The sequence below is a fragment of the Brassica napus genome, chromosome A4, assembly GCF_020379485.1.
Source record: "Brassica napus cultivar Da-Ae chromosome A4, Da-Ae, whole genome shotgun sequence".
NCBI lineage: Eukaryota > Viridiplantae > Streptophyta > Magnoliopsida > Brassicales > Brassicaceae > Brassica > Brassica napus.
The window spans coordinates 902,518-924,719 of record NC_063437.1 but is presented as its reverse complement, the minus strand read 5'-3'; the positions used below and the strand labels follow the sequence as shown (position 1 = coordinate 924,719).

At 35.5% G+C, this 22,202-nt stretch overlaps 3 protein-coding genes across 3 annotated transcripts; 2 read left to right on the top strand and 1 right to left on the bottom strand.

Annotated features, from left to right (window-relative positions):
* Window positions 1-6,308: 6,308 nt before the first annotated feature.
* LOC106449087 (auxin-responsive protein SAUR36) lies at window positions 6,309-7,254 on the top strand. Its single transcript, XM_013890894.3, has one exon. The coding sequence runs from the start codon at window positions 6,538-6,540 to the stop codon at window positions 7,048-7,050; it is 513 nt and encodes a 170-aa protein (XP_013746348.1). The 5' UTR covers window positions 6,309-6,537; the 3' UTR covers window positions 7,051-7,254.
* Window positions 7,255-13,164: 5,910 nt separating this feature from the next.
* LOC106445050 (plasmodesmata-located protein 8-like) lies at window positions 13,165-15,152 on the top strand. Its single transcript, XM_013886532.3, has 3 exons — window positions 13,165-14,010; window positions 14,706-14,813; window positions 14,933-15,152. Exons 1-3 carry the CDS (start codon window positions 13,278-13,280, stop codon window positions 14,935-14,937), a joined length of 846 nt encoding a protein of 281 aa, XP_013741986.2. The 5' UTR covers window positions 13,165-13,277; the 3' UTR covers window positions 14,938-15,152.
* A 715-nt stretch (window positions 15,153-15,867) lies between these two features.
* LOC106445049 (tubulin-folding cofactor D-like) lies at window positions 15,868-21,769 on the bottom strand. Its single transcript, XM_013886531.3, has 17 exons — window positions 21,461-21,769; window positions 20,841-21,388; window positions 20,631-20,733; window positions 20,201-20,377; window positions 19,881-20,063; window positions 19,589-19,705; window positions 19,398-19,502; window positions 19,110-19,280; window positions 18,774-18,989; window positions 18,489-18,687; window positions 18,047-18,252; window positions 17,752-17,973; window positions 17,151-17,648; window positions 16,803-17,063; window positions 16,676-16,720; window positions 16,416-16,601; window positions 15,868-16,321 (listed from the first exon to the last, which is right to left on the bottom strand). The coding sequence occupies exons 1-17, from the start codon at window positions 21,683-21,685 to the stop codon at window positions 16,043-16,045; spliced, it is 3,741 nt and encodes a 1,246-aa protein (XP_013741985.2). The 5' UTR covers window positions 21,686-21,769; the 3' UTR covers window positions 15,868-16,042.
* Window positions 21,770-22,202: the final 433 nt, after the last annotated feature.

Here is a 22,202-nt window from a genome sequence, read left to right as displayed (position 1 = left end):
AAGAGACCAAACCATTGCTCAAGTTTCATCAAGTGAAGCTGTTTCAGTGGACTTCGCAGCTAGGAAAAAATATAGGGTTAATTATTTGTTTACTTCTTTACCATGTGATTAACTGTGTTCTTTAAATCTTGGGTTTGAGTTCTGCAAACAAAAATTAAATTCTTTTTTTTTTCTTGTACAACAAAAAAAAAGAGTTAATTATCTCTTCATATATAAGATTTACCTTTACCCAAAGTTTATCTATAAAAATAAAAAGTAAAAAAAATGGAACATTTATCTGTGTGTTTTGGCATTTTCGGCTGTTTTAACACCTACGAGTAGCACTGCGTGTCGTTTTTCACTTCTGACCTGTCAATTCCTCTCGACCCTCATATATATTCATGGGCTTGATAAAAGGGCCCATGCTGGAGTCTTGATGTTACTAGACTTGGGCTCTAATCATGCAATTACTAGCCCGCTTAAATAACGTATGGGCTTTTCTAGGGCCGTTTTATACCAGATAAGTAGAAAGTAGTGCACGTGTGTAAAGGTCCACGTTAACGTGACATTAGTATAAAACATTCCTTCGTCATACCTTTCAAAAAAGATTTGGTTGCCATGGCGGACTTGACCAAGCTGTACAATTCGGTACGACGTCATTTTACGTATTATCACCAAACGACAATCTTAACGACTAACCAGGATTATTGTATTTGCATACGATCGTCAATTACTGATCACGTATCAAAATATATATTTAACTGTATATATATTTGAAAATTGCATGTTTTTTTCCATATTCGTTGACTTTATTGAAGAAGAAAGTGAGACCAAATTGTCGAAATTAAATAACTTATTGTTGTAAATAACGTATTTAATTCACCGCTGATTAAGGAACCCCGACTAATCTTTGATTTATGCGAGAGCAATTAAAGATTTAACGACGTGTTTATTAATCGGACGTTTTGTCCCATATACCTTTTAATTGACCTTCGAGGCTTCGAAAAGAGTTCATGCACGTCACGTACGATCATCCGTACTAATATAGACAAAAATATTAGCAGCTACACCTATATGCATTAGTATTCTACATTATCATTGATCGAATTTTTCACCTTTTAACACCCACTTATTCATCTTTTTGCGTCTCAACAGTCAGCAGTAGCACCCAGCTTATATATGAATTTTAAAATAGTAATGACAATAATATTATTATTTTAATATCAGAATGGACATCCTTAAAGATAGTATTATTTTTCTTGTTAAAATAGATTACTCTTTTCTTTGTTTACCGTAATCAAATGAAGCCACTAGTTCAACTTTGATGCATATGTATTCTTGTTTGTTCAATGATTTTCACCTACATTACCATGTGTGTTGCCCATTAATTATATATTTCAGGATTATTCAAGTTACAATTGTATTGCAAGAATACTGAATAGGCAAAGATTGTATAAGATAATTATTATTGTTTCAACGCACACTATTATCATTGAAACAGAACTTCGCATAATGTCTCAGTTTATCAAATACAAATATACAATACGAGTTATATTCCAAACAAAAAAAATATTCTGGGGAAATTATATTCTTGTTAAATAAGCAGGCAGGTTTACTGATCGTGTTAATGTATCACGATCACCAACAATGTGTTTTGGAGGGTCACATTATTAAAAAAAAACTAATATACCGAAATTAAGTAGGTAATGAAATGGTTTTTATATAAGAAGAGTATGTATTTAGGTAATGAATTGTTCACACTGAGATATCATACATTAAATTTTTAATCATCTATGTAAATTTTATAAATAAACTCAAACGTAACCGAATTGGGGGGGCCAATGATTAAATTTTTAAATCACGATGTAGTATATTATTGTAGTTTTGTTTTTTGAGCTGACTTCCATTTCTTTGTCAACTCCTAATATTTTTTCTCGCCATTTCAAATGGGTATCATATCATTCTCAGCCGGAGAAAGAAAACACCAAATTGAATTATCTTTATATTTTGTGTCAACAAGTTGAATAATATATTTTCAACATCAATTAAATGTTAACGTAAGATAATAAACTTTCTATAAGAAAACGTTAAATAATTAACATTATGTGACTTTCTAGGAATGTCTCTGTCTTTCTTTCGTTGATTCTCGATTTGATTTTTTCCTTATTTAGAAAAACACTCTAAGACAATAAACTGTTCTTACCTGAAAGGTTGAAACTTAATGCGTTGTTCGAAAGTCATCGCATTTGCATTGTTGGGTAGTTCGTGGAAACTCACCGTTGACAATATTGTATACTGCTTTGTGGCATAAACTATGCGAGAATCAGTTAGTGCCAACTTAATTCTAGTTTACAAAAAAAAACTTAATTCTAGGTGCAATACAATAACGGATTATCTTTCCTTTGTAGATATATTATTAACTCTAATGTTGAAAGGCAGTATTGTTTTATAATTCTAGTGAGGTTGATCATTTTCCCCGGAGTCTCAGGACTTATTTTTAATCGAAGAAAATTATTTATTTTTGCTCTGTGGAATTGGTTTTTCTTCAAAATTCTATTTAAAACATTTCCTTTTCAGTGTGATTATCAATTCATGCATTTATCATTTAAACCAAGTAGTTTTAATGGCGTGTCAAGCTCCTCTAGTATAGATGAATAAGAAGAGTAACCCCTTAGAAATCAAGCTGTTTACAAATACTTAGTAACTAGGTGATAACCCGCACCATGTGCGGAATAAATTTATTAAAAAAAAATTATATTTAGTGATTATAAACTCTACTACACATTTTGTTATACATCTTAATAATAGTTAACAAATGTATAACTACTGAATAACAACCATTTATCCACATCTTGTGTGTGATGGACCTTGTATATACAAATTATTTTATGTATTATTATTTATTTTACATTTTTATATTGTATAATAACAAATAGGAAATATATAATTAATAATTGAAGAAAATTAATTATTAACAATATAATTAAATTGGTAGACAAATCATTCTTGTTTATTTACTATCATTTTATGGTAAGTAAATATAAATATCACATTTATCTATTTTGTATATAATTAAATTAAATTGGTAGGCAAAAAATTGACATTACTTTTCTAAACAGCTAAAGGGATTTCATTGACTCATAAGATATACAGTGACACATAGGCACATTGAATGTTAGACGCTTCTCCAAGTAATCTTAACAATAACAAAAATATTTTAGATGTCGCATATTTATACATAATAAACGACATATACAATTTGTAACACATAAAAAATGACTCCATGAAATGTAATTGAACACGAGTTGTCTTACGGAACTCATATGTTCTTTAACACCAGTTTAAACTTAGAAATACAGACAGATCTTTTGTTTATTATGACTAAGACAAATCCATTTCAGCTGTGTTGTTTATAATAAAGAACATGATGTTCAATACGAACTGAATAAACTTGAACGATTATATTTAGAAAAATATAGACAAAGTATTGTTTACCATGACCAAGACAAACCCGAGTGAGTTTCAGCTATGTAAAATCATAGTTGACAACCTAAGGTTCATTACTAACTGAATAATAATGAGAAATGACAAATTTGATATGGTTCACTACTCTAGGAATAACAACCTGATGGATGTTTCTTAACGATGCATCTTAAATAGCAAACTGAAACATATTTTAAAAAGATACATTTCAAATTTTGACGAATAACTCATCAATCGAGCAGACAAAAATAACTCATCAATAATATGTGTATAGTTAGAAAGGATTACACATCTTGTTTCTTGTGATCTTGAATAATAGTTCTGGCAGATTTAGGTTCATTACTAACTGAATAACAATGAAAATGACAAATATACCACGTTCAAAATAACAATTTGATAATTGATAGTAAGATCAGTCACTCTACCATTAAGAACCTAAGCTATGTTACTACTTACTGTTGCATAGTCTATATGGATGGTTCATGGAGTAAATTACAGTATTCAATTCTGAAAGATGGAGGGAAGACTTATTTACGTCAATTTTTTCCATGCAGATTACATTAAGATATGAAACATGAAGAAGTAACACACAGACTTAACTTCCCTTATATATTATAAGAGAGAATCCGATATGGTGGTTTCTGTCGCTATTCTTCTGGCCATCTATTTTCCAGTAGAGCTTTATCCTACATGTTTCTGTCGCTATTCTTCTGACCATCTATTTGTCAATAATATCATGCATAGCCATTCCAAAAATTAAGACTTTCCAATCATGCATGGCTATCTCTCGATCTCTTAGATGTGCTATGCCAGCTGGCAAAGAGAGGTCATACTGTTCTAGTTAGTTCGCTGCTCCATTATCCACTCACACGATGTCCTAAAACCCCGCCTCTTGGAATGGCACACATCAAAGTAGTTCGCCATGAGTGTCTGATGATGTATTCTCTTAACTTTCAATATTTTTTTTCGGCTAAGTATGTTCTTCCTATTGTTGCAGACTGTTAATCTCATGCAATGCGAAGTGCTATATGTTATTCTTCCACTCTACACTTTATGAAGTATAGCCTCGTGAAATATCAAAGGAAGGAAACCAACCATGCATGTTTCAGTAGGAGAAGCTTCTTTCGATGTGCTATTTCATCGAGTTCAGCTTGCTTACATACTACTCGTGACAGCACATCGAAGGAGAACAACCATGCTGGTTTCGGTTGGAGAAGCTTATTTCGATTTTTTGTTTCATCAAGTTCATCTCGCTTATATACAGCTCGTGAAAGCTCGAAGGAAGGAGAATAACCATACCGGTTACAAAAAGCTCAACAAATATTCTTCAACTTAGTCAACCAATTCTTCTCACGTTTTTAATCAATGAAAATATTAAAGTTGGAGTTTTAATCGCAAGATAACAGTCATATACCAAAACTATTTTTATGTAGGGACACATGAGATGCAAACTTGGAAACATATTTTGCTAATTAGGCAATTTTAAGCATAATAAAATTGAAATGATTGTGAGCATGACATGTGTCAATATAAGTGTGAACACATTTATTGACAATGTTTCTCTTTTAATATATAAGGGATTTAGTATCGATAGGAAGATACAAGAACATTGCAGGGACGAACTCTTCAAACCCACTTTAGTCGAAAAAAACAATTCATTCATTTAATATTTTCGTGAGAAAAAATATTACGCTAGGTTTGAAGTTTGAAGTTTGGTACTTATCAAAAAATAAGTTTGAAATTTGGGCATGCGCGAGTCAAATGGGACCTATAGATTTGAAGCTGCGAGTGTTGCGTTCATGTTGGTGTACGTATTGGACTAGTACGGAGTCGTGGAGCGATGAATTGTTGAATATACAACTAGTATTATAAAGCATCGTATAGAAAATTAAAAATTTAAAACACATTATCCTCACAAGTAAACCATATTTTATGGCGTAATTACACACCAGGTCCAATTTCGTTGAACAAAACAACACTATGCATCAAATTCAATATAAGATGAACAAAAACCACACGCATATGTAATAGATATAAGTATGTATAGTATCAAGTTCTAGTTGGGTTAGGGCCGGTTTAATCCCTATTTAATCTATAATTGATCAAGCACTTAATTATGCATACAGGCGGTGATCATCTTTTAGCCTGGGGGCGCTAAAAATATATAAAGGAATACTCCCAAAACTTCTGATTAGGTTAGCACAAATTGGTTTTAATAAACGTTTGTAACTCAGATCCGTCTTCAGTTTTTATTTTAGTTTGTGCGTTTCTTGTCTGCATATGAATGAATCTGTAATAAGGACACACCCGTACAGGCGTACACAACCTTTATAATAAACCTTGTTGCCAACATAACGTGCAGGTTGCAGCTAAATCGATCTATGACAAAAAAGTAAAATAAAAAATATATAAGAAAACAAAACTATGCAGAAGATGCGTTTTCATCTCTTGTGGGAGTGTTATTACCTAATCGATACAAAAGATGTTTGCCAAGTGGATATCACACGTGTGTTGGCATCATAATTGTCATCAAACAACATATGTTCCGTCCGTTGAATCTCTCATCATGACTCATCCTCTTCACTGCATTTAGACAAAAGTTAGTTATAAAATTCGCAAGTTAGGAATTGAATTAAAGTTGAAAATGCTTAAGAAATGGTGTCTAAATGCTTTGGTTAGAGCCGTTTAATTAAAGCTATGGAGCTAAATGGAGAAATTTTTAGGTGTGAAAAGCTAAAACGTGACGTTATTCCTGAAATCTAATCTAACGGCTGAGATTCATTCTCATCATCCAACCGTCCATAGCTTGACTAAGTCTTCTACTCTCATCATCATCTCTCTTGGCTCCTTCTCTATTTAAACTTCTCTGCCTCTCACTCTGCTTTTCCCCTTTAGCGTTTAGACAGCCACAGAATCCACAAAACCAAATCTTCTTTCTCCATTCTCACATCTCCACCGTTGATGATCTAAACCGATCAATCTAACGATAAAAAAACAGAGCTTTGAAACTCCACAAGTTTGATCATTTGCTCAGAAACAGAGTATCCTCTGCTCCTTACTCTGTGTTTTTCATCGATGAGGAGGTTAAGAGGGATCAAAATCAGAAGGCCGTTTCAACGAATCACGAGATGGATCCTCCGGAAAACCCGACTCCGCCGTTCAAGATACATCCGGTTAAGCCCGAACCGGCCGGTTTGCAAACCAAAAGCCATCGCAAAGCTCATAAGCTGGGGTCGTAGTCTCTCATCACACAGCGCCAGGTTCCTCGGGTGTAAGCCATCAAAGTCCGGATACATACCAATTGGGAAGGAACCGGTTCAAACCAAACCCGACCCAGTTCCGAAAGGCCACTCGGCGGTCTATGTCGGTAAAAAAGACGGCGACTTTCACAGAGTTTTGGTGCCTATCGTCTACTTTAACCATCCTCTGTTCGGTGAGCTTCTGAGAGAAGCAGAGGAAGAGTTTGGGTTTTGTCAAGAAGGTGGGATCACTATCCCTTGTCCTTATTCGGATTTCAAACGGGTACAGACCCGAATAGAATCCGGGTCGGGGTTCTGCAAATTTCCATGGAGCCGGCGCCGGCAATAACGACGGCGGAAAAAGACGGTAGACGATGATAATGATGAAAAAAGTTTGAGCTCTTTTTACTATTTTCTTTTTTTATTACTTTTTCACTGCTTTTTTAGCTTTTTTTTTTTTACCCTTTTTGTTAGATATGTAATGCATGTATATGTGATAATGTGAAAGTGACATTTTTAGTATTAAACTGTAAATAATTGAGAGATTTTTCCATTTCCGTGGTTGCATGAGTGCTTTTGTTTGGTGGGACGATGTGATTATGAATTTATGATTAAGATAGTAAAATTATAAAAGTGAATTATGAAAACGATAAAACCAAAGAAAAAGTTCAACACGATTCTATTAATTTATCTTTTGGACCTACACAAGATTTTGCTATCAGTCGCAATAATTTATCATTGTTAAACCCACTAATTCTATATACACGTAGTTGAACGCACATTAAAAATTCATTTGGTTTGTAATTTTCAAAAAGGGGAAACACACACAAAATATCTTTCACGTATATATTTTTTGATCATAAGTTCTCCAACATAAAATGTGCATAGACTTATAAGTCGACATGCAAAGATGATATTATTGACTTCTAGATTTGATTTACCTACGGAAACACTATAATGAGAAATTTTGGTTGTATATAATCTAATTTCTCCAATCTATTAAATGGGGCTTTATGATTGTTATTCAATGATACTTTCGTGCTCATGTTGAATTGTGGTGAATATAGGCTGGGAAAAGTTATGGGGAAACTGCTACTAAAATGACATTTTGGCATTGAAGTGATCGTCGCCATTAGAGTCCCTTTCGATATACGTAGCGACGATTTTATAGTGGAGAATTCACCAAGAATCAAGGAGAGTTTATACAAAAATACTGAAGAAAAACCATATTCACATGTTATATCTATTTAGCCATTAATATAATAGTTAAGTTGGCTCAAGCAGAATAGTCATGCTTGGTTTCCTTTGCGATTTGATTATACTTTAGTAGGGATGTTAACATGGGTAATTATCCATGGGTTTACCCAAACTCACTAATAATGGGTTAGGTTTTTACCCGTCTAAAATTTATTGGGTCGATCATGGGTATTAATTTTGAAACCCATATTTATATTGGGTAAATATAAAAGGGTAATGGTGTACCCATGAGTTTTCAGTTATATTATTATATTTTCACCATTTTAATTAAATTATATAAAATTTGCAAAAAACGTTTTTTCCGCCAAAACCGTAAAAATAAATTATCTCACAGAAACCAAAATATGAGTTTTCCCGCTGAAACCGAAAAATCGAGTTTTCCTGCCGAAATCGCAAAATCGAGTTTTTCCGCCAAAATCATAAAACCAAGTTTTTCCGTCAAAACCGCAAAACCGAGTGTTCTCGGAAAACCGCAAAACCGAATTTTCACGCCAAAACCCCAGAACCGAGTTTTCCGCCAAAACCTTAAAATTGAGTTTTCCGACTGAAAACCACAAAACCGAGTTTTCCGACTGAAAACCGCAAAACCGAGTTTTCCCGCCAAAACCGCGAACCCGAGTTTTCTCGCCAAAACCGAAAACCCGGAAACCGAGTTTTTCTGCCAAAACCTTAAAATCGAGTTTTCCGATTAAAAACCGCAAAACCGAGTTTTCCCGCCAAAACCGCAAACCCGAGTTTTCTCGCCAAAACCGAAAACCCGCAAAACCGAGTTTTTCCGCCAAAACCTTAAAATCGAGTTTTCCGACTGAAAACCGCAAAACCGAGTTTTCCCGCCAAAACCGTAAAACTGAGTTTTCTTGCCAAAGCCGCAAAAACAAGTTTTTCCGCCAAAACCGCAAAACCCAAATTTTCCGCCAAAACCGCAAAACCCAAATTTCCTGCCAAAACCACAAAACGAGTTTTCCTGCCAAAACCAAAAAATCAAGTTTTCCTGCCGAAATCGCAAAATCGAGTTTTCCCGCCAAAATCACAAAATGAGTTTTCCCGCCAAAACCGGAAAATCGAATTTTCCTGCCGAAACCGCAAAACCGAGTTTTTTCGTCAAAATCGGAAACGGGTTTTCCCGCCAAAATCGTAAACGAGATTTTGCGCCAAAACAAGTTTTTCTATAAAATTGTGAAATCTTGTTTATATATTAAAACTGACATTAATGATATTAATATTTTATATGATATTTTTATAAATAAATAAGATAATACTTTGGGTACCCATGGGTAAACCTATACCCTATTGGGTTGTTTTTTGGGTTTGGATTTCAACTTTGATGTTTCTGGGTTTTTACAGGTTAGGTATAAACTGGGTTGGGTTATTTGTGGGTTGGGCTGGGCTGGGTTATTTTACCCTAAGTTAACATCCCTATACTTTAGTCCAGTTTATCTAAGCAATCATAAGACTTGGTTTAGTGTTTTACTACTCAGCATGGATAAAAACGAGGATTTTCACGTGTTATTTGTATGGAAGTTCGCACTTCTCCAGTTTATAGATTGGACCAACAAAAGAACCAAGTATGCATGCTTATTAAACAAACAATATTCGTTTGTATATTTTTGTTTGATCTTAAACAAGTCAGTTTTTGGACCTTTATACAAAACATTTGACAGAGATGAATATATATATATTCAGTTATGTGTTTTTATAATATAAAAGCAAACAACAATCTACAGAAAAGCAATTAGTTTGCAAATTCGTGGGAGACATTTCATATTTTCTTCGGGGTTAGATTGGTAGTTGAAGTGCCAAGTTGATGATTTATAGATTGGTCCAAATTCTATCGGGTTGAAAGTAATGTGGATAAGTAGTGGCTGTAACAATCAATGAGTTTTTCTTCTCCAAAGGCATATATACCAGGTTAGATGTACGACCTGTTAACCTATTCCTTTTTTACTTCGTAACCAAACCAAACTAAACCGAAAAATGTCTTTCAGTCATCTAAAAACTAGACAAGGTAATGCAACTTTTTGTTTTGGTTAAAGTAAAACATGATTTTGGTTAGTTTTGATAATTATAAAATCAGATTTAATTGGTCTGTCAAAACAAAAAAAGAATCTGATTTGATTGAATATTTGCTAAACATGGAATACAATAGCGTATACAAAATGGTTCAATCACGAACGAGCAGGTGAAGAATAACAAGTGTGTCTATTCAAAAAAAAAAAGAAAAAGAATAACAAGTGTAAATGTAGAATAGTGGACAAAGCTTGTCAAAAAATGATGAACAAACCTTTAAAACATGGGCTTTGACTCATTCACAGCTCAACGGCCCAACAGGCATATCTCCCTTGAGTATCCTTTTAAGTTCTATCTCAGTTATGTTTATGATTGGATTGTTGTAATTACCAATTAATTTGTAATGGGGAGATGGTAGACTACATTTAACAGATTTATTTGATCACCAATTGTATTTACCAGCTCAACAAAACAGAGTAAGCTATACTGATGATATATTATTATGGTACACTATTAAGAGTAGTATTTTGATGAACACCATATATACTTCCATCTGAGTTCTTCTACCAAGATGTGTATCGATGACTCCTAAAATATGTAAGTGTTTCTTAATTTATTTGTAGGGCTCTATGGGGTTGTAACATGTCTGGCAATTCTCTAGGCTCTAGCGGTATGCATGTATGTATTTTAACGCAATATCTTCATATATCCTTCTTACTTACAAAGGGTTTGGTTCTTGAGTTCCAAGGAATCGATCCTCACTCCAAACTTCAATAACTGCTTGAATTCAAGAACTTGATCCATCTGAACGCTTGTCATAGACCTTGCCTATATATCTCTCCAGTTGTCTAATCCTAAAATATCTTGACTTGGTATGACTCTTTTCTCTTTGGTTTCCTTGTTTTGCAAGTTTCTGCTTAGCTTCTTGATGAGTGCAGTGACTATAATGTTGCTTGCTTTGTAGAGGCTTCATGGTCACCCAAAGATGGTGTAAAACGCAAGATCACCTTTGCCATATAGAGTATGTGGAGACAAAGTAACGCCTGGGCGTGACCAAGAGAGAAGCAAGAAAAAGCTGAAACCGAGTTTGCAACATAGATCTTAACGAATGCAATAATTTCCAAGAAGCTCACTCTACGGTTAGATGGATAACAAATCGCTCTTTTGTTGATGTGAAAATGGGTCAAGTACCAACTTAAAAAGACGTTACATGAACTACTACTATTCGATTGAAAAATTCATTCGGTCTTGGTCAAGAATCTATTCTATTAAAAGAGAAGTCATGACTCTTTTAATGTGTGATTTTTTAAAAATGGACCACCACTAGAAATCCTTAACATTTTAATTTGACCTATCATTAATATAACTAATTAATTTAATGATACCCCCATAATATAAACATCCATCAAGGTTTATGTACCTTTATATTCATATTCACCAAATAGAACGTGCATTGTCATACTCATATAAAAATGTAATGAACATTGTCGTATAATTTTATCTTTGAAAGTTGATCTAGAGTCATATATTGCAACTGATAAACATTTTCATAGTTTTTGATCTTGATCTAGAGTCATATAATTCATGTCTCTGTCATTTTCCTTAGTTTACACATTCAAATAAAGTTTACACTATGTACATGTAGAGAGTAACATCCATGATTTATAGTGGCACTATGTACATATTTGTACCAAAATTTGATCGGTTCATATTTCAACAATGATGTGTTAAACTTCGTTTACCATTGATATGCAGAAATTTCTTCCATATATTCATGCATATTGCTCAATTCATATATTTCTGAAAATTGAAAACATTATTTTTAAATGTCGTTAGCCTTGAATTACAATACTGCTATCTTTGACATGAGAAATATCATCACTTTCTAAACCAAACACAGTAAGCATTTGGAGAAGATGAAGATGGTGAATTACATGAAAATTAAAAATCTAATATATTCTGGTCATAAGATATGGGAATCTTTAGTTTTCAAAGAAAAAAATTATATCGTACATATAAAAGTCCAATAACTACAAACCATAAATATCGCAATAATATCCATATTTTATAAAACTAAAATGTTGAAAGTAAATAAAATCTGTTCAAATCTAACACAAATATCGTAAAGGATATATACTCTCATTTACCGAATTTTCAAGTTGGTAAGTAACTAATACAAAATGTTTATATTTCACGTATAGTAATATTTTTTTCAATTGCATTAAATGTGAATATATTCCTAGATTTAAAATAAAATTATCCTTATTACTTATAATTTTTAATAGGGTATTTATTTGTAAATATTTTATGTAAATAATATACGAGTTAAATATAAAATAGTTAACATATTTATTGAAATAAATCTATTTTAATTCTCCTAATATTCAAATTCAAACAAAAAATAAATATATAATAACAAGTTATAATACAATTGACGGTGTGAATTGGATCTAGCATGATAAAAATGTAAACTATAAAATTATAAAAAATGAAAAATCATATGTAAATTTAAAAATATGGTTAATGTGTATAGATATACTATTAATGATGTAAAAACAAAATTTCAACATATATATATGTCAAAATAAACATCCGCACGGTTGTGCGGGTCAATATCTAGTTAAATAAATTAAAGTTGTTTCTATTCCGGTTAAAAAGCTAAAAATTCTCCACTATAACATGATGAGAATATGTATGTGATGGAATCGATCTTGCGAACATATACTAATTGAAAGGACATGATTAAAACGGGACCCTCATTGCACAAAAGAAGTCTCAAGAAAATGGCACCCAAAAACACAAACCTTCTTTAATCATGTCTAAATCATTTCACGCAATACTCTATTGTTTATTCAAATAATAAACCAAATTCTTTCATCCAATTTGTCGAGTTTTTGGTATTGATTCGTTACAACTTACTTACAAGCGAATGTTTATATGCCAATTGACATGTCATAATTAAGATTATCGAGTTCTAAGCTTATCTTGGTTTGCATCATCCGTTCTAGACATATCCACATATCTCTTAGAGACCCAAACCATTAATACAAAATAATGTTAAAAATCGCTATATATATACAGTAATTAACTAGACGTTTTATATGAGATTAGTGTAGGTTAGACACTGCCTAGACCGAGATTCTTAAAAATTGTTATAGAAAAATTGTTTTGAATATGACAAATTTACGGTTTAGCCGCCTATACCAGTTTTTGAAACTGGGGATAATAAATTAAAGTTAAACACTAGGAATATACAATAAAAGCAAGAACCATTTGAAAACAATCACAAAGAACATCAAAAAGAATAAAAGTATGAGAATGCTCTTTCTCGTCTCTCTCTTGTTCTTCCTCTTCTTCCACTCATCATCCTCCTCAAGATCATCATCAGAATCTCACATCTTCATCTACGGTGGATGTTCACCGGAAAAATACACACCAAACACTCCTTTTGAATCAAACCGCGACACTTTCCTCTCCTCCGTCGTCACTTCCTCCTCCGAAGCCTCTTTCAACAGCCTCGCCGTCGGCAACGACTCTTCCTCCTCCTCCTCCTCGTCAGCCGCTGTCTTCGGTCTTTATCAATGCCGCGAAGATCTCCGACACTCTGACTGCTCAAAATGTATCCAAAACTCCGTCGACCAAATCACTCTCCTATGTCCTTACTCTTACGGTGCTTCTCTCCAGCTCGAAGGCTGTTTCTTACGCTACGAGACAAACGACTTTCTTGGGAGACAAGACACGAGTCTTAGGTACAAGAAGTGTAGTACCAAGAGCGTTGAGAATGACTATGACTTCTTTAAACGGAGAGACGATGTGTTGTCGGATCTTGAGTCGACTCAACTAGGTTACAAAGTGAGCCGGTCCGGTTTGGTCGAAGGTTACGCTCAGTGTGTTGGTGACTTGAGTCCTAGTGACTGTACGGCTTGTCTGGCGGAATCTGTTGGGAAGTTAAAGAATCTTTGTGGCTCTGCGGTTGCAGCTGAGGTTTACTTGGCTCAGTGCTATGCTCATTACTGGGGTTCTGGTTACTATGACTTCTCTTCAGGTCGGTCCATAAATTCAATTTCTTCATTACATAACATATTTTATCGTTTACAACTCACACATGACAGAGGCGTGAACACTAATTAAAACATGGATTTTAACACCCTTTTTTTCATCTGTACAATTTAGACATGCATGCACACTAATTTAAATTTGAATTATTACGTATTAACTGCGTAATGAGTTCATTGGTTATTTTTTCATGAACTATACTTTAGTGCCATGATTATTACAACTTGTAATAAATTTAATTTAAATGTGTGAGAATATGACCTAGTTTGAAAACACGCCGCTCGCAAAATCACGAGTCTAGTTGCTTCGTTGCACGAGAAAGCTGAAGAAATCATAACTTTTTTTAATCTTTCTTTGTGCAAAGACACCATTAATCTTTTGAACAATTCGTTGAAAAATTCGAGCATCATGATTATAATATGATTGGTCAGAAAAGAATGTTGTTTGCAAAATATTATATAACTATACTAATATAATATTCTTTTCTTTATAGACATAGCCACCCATGTCCACAATTCCAACTTTATTGTATTTATTCTTTATAGCTTGATCGATATCACACAGTAGAAAAGTCATAACATCTTAGATATTCTAATTCTTAGCTTGATACTATGGTCTTATCCTATGTTCTTTTGTCACATACTATAAGATCTTTCTAAACTAATCTTACTTTCGTAATATAAGATCCAACAAACGGAGATAACGTGGGTAAATCAATTGCGATCATCGTAGGAGTCATTGCTGGATTAGCAATTCTTGTTATCCTCCTCTCCCTCTGCAAAAACAACACGCGTAAGTATACTTGCCTTCCTCACATGATAAACTTAAATCACCCATTTTTAATAAGATTCGAATTTAATTGAGTGTTTAAGAATTATCATAATCTTATGTTTAATGATGCTGATTTGCAGATTGATATAAAGAAGACACGATTCGAGATAAAAGATTCAAGTGGGACTTCTTTTTTTTAATTCGCTTATGCTGTAGGAACATATCCGTTACCTTGTTGATTATTTTTGGTTGATCAAAAGGAAGAAAAAAACTCGAAGTGGCCAACATAGTCTCTCATCTAGCTATGATGTATAATTAATAATTTGATTAGTGACCCGTAGTGTCTGCCTTGAAAGATGATAGCTTTATTCCATAAAATAGTTATAGGCTTACATACCCACTTTCCTTTAGCAGGCGCAATTATTCGATACTCATCATACTTAAGACCATAAAATATAAGTATACTTTAGACTAACGTGATCGTCTTGAGAGTATCTTTAGACTTTAAAGGTTCTGCTGAGGAAAAAGACCTACAAGCTTTATCCAACCTGTGGTTCGTGTTAATACGATTAGGGTCTATCGGTTCTTACTTCTTACGTCGCACCATTTTTTTTTTCTCAACATCAAATTTAGTCAGAAGGTTTTGACCACAAAGACAATGATTTGATCTAGTATACCTCATGAAAACTCAAAAGTTATCTGTACTTTCTAATCTACCACTATTGTACTCTTACACCATAATAAGAACAAATTCCTTATACCACAACAAGTAAAAAAAATCTAAGTGGTAGTAATTTAATTGTATTTTTTTTTGGGTTCAGCATATATTCATTTAAATTTTGAGTTCGATTCTCGATAGAAACTAAATTATTATTATTTGGTTAGTCTGGATTTGAACTTCGGTCTAAGTGATTAACAATTATGTACGGTAATAGACAATTGATCCACTCCCTAATATTAGTCGAAAACCTTAATATTATTCGAAAATTACTACAAACGCTTTCGCGCTAATCCAATGTGCGGAGTAAATGGGTTTTACCGACGCATGGTGTATCAAAAAGAAAGGAAAAACAAGTAAAAAGAATCACCTCTTCTTATACCCACACAATTTCAAAAGCGTTCATAACTTATTTTGAATGTTACATCATAATACATTTAAATTACTAAATTTCATCACCTTGGAAACGAAACAAAAGAAAAATATAGTACTCAAAATCACTCAAGGACAATGCATGCATATGCTTACTCAATCAGAAGCCAGAGGAATCGACCAGAGCTGAGTAAGACGCATTCTCGTCCGAAGCCGTCATGGTCTTAGTCACCGTTCTGCTTCTGGTCCTGAACACTACTCCATGCTCTAAACCAGCCAATTCACACAACTCCAACTTCTGAGATTGGGTTAGTTCCATGCCAGCTTCCCAACAAGGCGTAGTTATTATATCTTTCACTCTCTCAATCTTGTCCTCTGTTACTAAGGTTTTGTTTCGAACGAGCGCAAGACAGGCTTCCTCAGCCGCCTTCTCTCTGATCTGGCCACGTGAAAAACAAAAGAAGTCATGTGATGTAACCAAGATAATTTTTTTTCTAAACAGAGTTTGAGATGGAGGTAAGTGAGACATGAACCTTTGGGTATCGGTGAGCAAGGAATGATAAAAGCTGAGAGAAGGCTTGTTTGCTGATGGGTTCCGAGACTGAAGCAATATACCCAAGTATGACAACCCCTGCCTCCAACTTTGCGAATATCTTTGACGCTCTGAGTTCGATGGCTAACGAGTCCACAACTCCCTTATAGAAACTCAGCGTATAAGCCTGCAATAAAAGGTAAGTTGTGGAATGTGTTTAAGGATCAATATAGTTCAAAGACGTGAAACTCTAAGACAAACCTCTTGATTCAGAAACATCTTTTCATCCAAGAGCTCCTCAATTGTCTGTGTAAAAACAAAAGTTTTAAAGACAACCACAAAGAAGGCTAAGAGGCTAGAAGTTAATATATGAAGGTAGTGTATTTACCTTCAGACAGGGTACGATAACTCGGTCACATTTCTTGTACTCCTGCAGTATCCAGAGGATGTCGTCGCACATTGCAGACTCTTTTGATCGTTGTTCATTAGCTTCACCTTCCCCCAGATACTGAAGCAATGCAGAGAATGAAGCCTCTTTAAGTGATTTTTGTAATCCTCCAGCCGAGATTACTAATCCAGACATCACCCCTTTGCTGTAACAAGGGAAGCCTAACAGCTGAACGAAACGTGGGAAAGAGAAAGTCGGCACCTACAAAAGGATATACAATAACTTATACTATATTAGATAAACCGTTTGAAACCGAAGAAGCAACCAAAGGCTTCAGGTTCTGCTTACCGCCCATCGTAGGCCTTCTTGGTTGGGAATAATCTCTTCCAGTTTTTCTCTGTAAAGTATGAAAGGGACTGTTACTGTTTCGTGATACAGAATCCTTTGAAGAGCTTTTGCAGCTGTTTCTCTCAACTTATCCATTTTCTCTACTCCTTGCTTCACAATACCTCCAATCAAACGGTTTGCGAGATTTGAATCAAAAAGCGAAGAGAACGAATCGTTGTTATGATCTCCGGCTTTCTTACAGAGAATGTATGTACATTTCTCAAGCCCATGGATTGCAGCTTCACGGACCCAAGAACCTACATCACCTCTGTTATCTACTGAGTAATCATCAAGAGCTTTCAGTAAAGTATCCATTACTTCAGTCTTGATAAGAATGAAAAGAGACAGGTCATCGTTTTCAGGATCACTCGCCCTTGGCTGAGTAAGAGTCTCACACACGGATGTGAGTCCCTTTACAGCATTCATGCGTGCCTCAGCATCTCTATCTTCAGGATTCGCCTGCTTGGTGGGAAAACAAAATCATCCATCGAAGTCACAAATTCATATTATTTTTTGAAAATATGGCGACTGATGTACTAGAGTCACATGCTGTCTTCTTTACCTCTATCATACAGGCACTGCAGAGCTTCGAAACTACATCCTTCCATTTTGCAATCAATAGTTCATACGGCAAAACACCTAGTGCAAGTGCAGAACCTCTCCGAACAGCTACGTTTGGGTCCGTAAGATGTTTCAGGTGTTTTGATATTAAATCAGCAGCTTTCTTATCATTGCCAATTAGATAGGATTGCACAAGCTGTTGAACAGCACTGACAGCTGCATTCTGAATAATAAGTGAAACTTGTCAACAGGATAAAATAAATAAATAACTTGATGACAATTAGAAAGATAGATACCTGTATCTGAGAATTGGGATGTCCTAGATTCACAGTGAGGGTATCAAGCAGGATCCGTTCGGTTCTCTCAGATAATGCCACATGCGATGACGAGATACACTCGATAAACCGTGAGACAGCCAGTCGCATTATTTCTCCCCCTTTTCCACGGTAAAGGCGTGCTTTCTCAATGGCAGGGACAATGCCAGCAATACGCTTATGACTATCTGTAAAAATTAAGTGCACCAGGAACACTTAAGCTACGAGGTAATGATACAACCCATCTAACTTATTAATTTTCACCTCCCATAGAAAATGAACCTCGAACGTGGGTGAAGACCGTTTGAAATCTACGATGATAAGGTCTAGATTCCAAGACGGTTCCCATATTACTAAAAATGAATTGTACTTGCATATGTAAAGATGCCAGAAAAATCAAAGCTAAAAAAGCGGTGGTACCAACCAGCAGAAAGGACATAGCCACACTGGTGCACAGCTAACACAACCTCTCCAGCTGCCAATGTGGCACCATGGCGCATGCACAAATCAGTTGAAAGGGTACAAGGAATCAGTTTCTCCAGCACATAGTTGACGAAGTACTCAGGCTCGTACTTAACAAGAGCAGCAAGGGCTTTTGCAGCGAGTTCTCTCAAGCTTTTATCCTGAAATCATAAGATTGAATAATGATCATATTATGGAAGATACAACTAGGAACAATGATTTGGGACAATAACAAACAAAGCCATACCCAGTGGCAGATCTTGTTGTATAGCAATTCATCCACAAAAGGATAGAGATATCCTTCATACTGAGCAATGGAAACAGCAACCTGAAGGTAAGAGTTCACCCGAGACGAAAGGGAAAAATAGTCAGCTATGTTCACTATGTCAATCCCATGAGGGTAGTTTCCTTGCCTTCCAACATTCTCTTGGAAAGCAGCGGCAGCAGCCCTTCTACAGTTCACCTAGTAAAATAAATCAAAAAACTTTATGCAATGACGATAGAGGAGATCTACAAAAACACAATTCTTCAACAATCAGGAAACGGCAAATAAACAAATTATAGTTAAAAGAGTCATTAATACCTCTCTATCAAAGGAACCCACTATCAATAAATCTGGAGCAAGCTGATCCAGCACGTTTTTCATATCTTTGTGGTAATAGGCACGCCCAAATGCCCAGCAAACATAAGCCGCTGCATCACGCACATGAGATCCAACACTGTGCGGACCTCTCCGGACATCATAATGGAGTGCCTGTACATGATTTTTAGATGTAAATCCATAGAGCTTCTGCATATTTGCGTGAGTGATGTTGCTTTGTATGCGTTGACTAGAAAATTAAGTAATCATGTGCACTGTATATAGTACGACCTTCACAATAATTGGGACAACTTGTGGGAAACTTCTGGGCAACAGCAACCCTCTACGAGCCAGTTCGGCTAAAGCCAAACAACCCCCATGCCATGAACCATCTCCCTGAAGATCATGAAAATCACAATAGTAGTCAGCTACGTAATGCCTTCTGTATGCAAGCCATGCTGCCAGATGTAAGTGATGAGTACCTCTCCTGGTGAAAACAGCTCCAATACAGATGACAGAACCTCTTCGGAAAGAACAGATGTTAGCCGTGAAGATACACGACCTATACCCTTTGCAGCAGACCAACGAACCACCGTATCCTACACGGTTCAGAAAACAGTAAATACTAGTAACATGTGAGATTGTCCGGTTGCCAGTTGCCAGCTAAAAGATATTTATAGCTGTCAAATTATCATGTGGCCATCTAGTTGTACAAGTTGGGATACCACCTCTAGTTATCAGCGTAACAGTAGTATTTAACCAACAAAAACATACCGTGTCCCTCAGACCAGAGAGTAGCATTTCAATTATCTCTTCTAAGATTTCAGGAACATCCATATCTTCATCCTCTTGGTCATCCGTACATTCTGGTTGTGCGACGGCAGCACCAGCATGATCAGGCGCCAATCTCTGGGTCGGACCCGTAGATATATTTTCAGAAAGGGAGGCGGTTCGAGCCTGCATGGTAATTTTATAAACAAGCTTCAGATAACTAAATTGAGGACAAGATTATGTCAATTACGGTATAAACAGAAAATCTATTAAAACCCCAGTTGCTATTTGCAATTCTATTATACATGCTAAAAGGTACGTACCACATATCGCCAGGAAGGTAAGCGATGAGGAAGACAAACAAGCCCTATCCTCTGAGTTAACTTGATCAAATACTTGCGAAGCAGAGGACTTCTAGTTGCTGCACTTGATTTGCTTAGCACGGTCACGTTATTCAAAACCGTAGGAAGCACATCCAGCAACACTTTCCGGCTAGCAGTCTGCCAACGATAGTAGACATATAAGATCCAGATGAAAAATACGAGAAAACTTAAGAAATCATATTATCAAAAGAATAAAAACCAGCAATAGTTCCTACAAGATCAAAACATTCAAATCAAATCCGATATTTACTTTCCTGACATATATAGGTCTTTTAGCCATAAAAGGACATCTATATATGTCTAGCGTGTTCAGTATGGAGCATTACTGAAAGCATAGTAGACAACTACAAAGTTACAAAAAGAAAGAAACCTTAAAAATGGCAGCCAGAGCCTCCATCACACCAAGCAAGCGAAAGTGGTTCACCACACTATCTTCCTTAGAAGATAAAACTTCATCTGTCCACTCCACAAAACTGTAACGGAAACGCCACAATACAACAAAGAAATATTACTTCATCCATTTATTGGTGAACTCAATCATTCAAAGCTAGCTGAAGCACTAATGTTGATCACTACATACCTTGTGAACGCCTTCCCCATATCGGGACGCGTCAAAAGCTTCGACAGCAGCAACCCCGATATCCTCCTCATCGGTCCAGAACTACAAAGATAATCCTTACAAAACCCCAAAATCTTCAACACAAGAGGAGCAATATCTCCCACACAAAAACTCTCATCCTCCGCAATACTCGTGTCAACCGAAGAAATATCAAACGGCACCAACACAAGGATCGAAAGCCACAGGAGAGTCACACATTTAGCCTCCATCTCCCCAGTGCTCTCCTGCCTCAACGAAGAACCAGAACTCGTGGTGTGGCACTTCTCAAGAAGCAACACGGCGAGCTCAAGATCGGAGACTTGATGCGGAAAGAACTTAATTACAGATTTGTAACCGCACACAGTGACTAACGTGTAGATGATAATGCATATAGGCTTGACTATTTTTAGAATCTCATCGGATCTTGAATCCAGCTCAGATATTTTCGAGCGGATGATCAGCATCAGTGGAGAGACTATGCTCTCTAAGTAAGGCTCCACTAGTTGACCTTGCTCCTGGTACTTATCCATCTACATTACAACAAACACAAACGTGGGAAGAGGAATCAATCGATTAGAGTAGATGAGTGAGAGGGAGCTTACGATTGATTGGATCTTCTGAACGGAGGAAGGAACGACGACGCGGCCGTTCGAGACGATGTCGTCGAGAAGGGATTTGACGAGATTCCATTCTTGTAGGAAGTATCTCTGTAGTACTCTCTCCTTCGAATCGTGCTCGTCGTCTTCTTCTTCTTCCTCTTCTAGTTTCACCGCATCCGCCTCGGTTTCGATTTTGGCCGGCGAGATTTGGTCTTCCGTAGCTGCCATTGCTCTCGCCGGAGATGAATATGTTCGCCGACAATGTTCTCTCGGGACTGGGAATTAGGCGGGCGTTAAGCCTTTGAGAGCGATCCGTGCGAAAAGACAGAAAATAAAGACGATGAGTTCGTTAAGCCCATTTAAGGCCCATAATGTATTTTTGGGCTTGAACCATACTTTTTGAACCGGGCTTTTTATCACAAGTTCACCAAGACCAGAGTTGGTAGTAGGTTAGGATTCTTGTTATAATCAGAGGTGCAAAAGTTGGTGAAACTAAATATTCCTCTAGTTTTTCACTATTTTACTTAGATAACGTTGGTAAAACTTTCCTATATAAAATTAATATCATGTTGAATTTATAAATATATGTTAATATATTTAAATTATTTAGATAAATCATCTATTTTAACTTGGAAATGAATCAAAAATTAAAAATTCAATACATTTTAAATTTATTCGAGAGAAAAAGACTAGGATAGCACCAAACCAAGCTTTTGTTCCCAAAGTAGCACTCAAGGCTCAAAGT

Coding starts and splice junctions, on each gene's coding strand:
- LOC106449087 (XM_013890894.3), top strand. CDS start 6,538: ATGAGGAGGTTAAGAGGGATCAAAATCAGAAGGCCGTTTCAACGAATC.
- LOC106445050 (XM_013886532.3), top strand. CDS start 13,278: ATGAGAATGCTCTTTCTCGTCTCTCTCTTGTTCTTCCTCTTCTTCCAC. Junction 14,011..14,705: donor TTACTATGACTTCTCTTCAG/GTCGGTCCATAA, acceptor TCGTAATATAAG/ATCCAACAAACGGAGATAAC.
- LOC106445049 (XM_013886531.3), bottom strand. CDS start 21,685: ATGGCAGCTACGGAAGACCAAATCTCGCCGGCCAAAATCGAAACCGAG. Junction 20,064..20,200: donor TACCTTCCTGGCGATATGTG/GTACGTACCTTT, acceptor ATTACCATGCAG/GCTCGAACCGCCTCCCTTTC. Junction 17,649..17,751: donor GCAGTGCCTGTATGATAGAG/GTAAAGAAGACA, acceptor CCCACCAAGCAG/GCGAATCCTGAAGATAGAGA.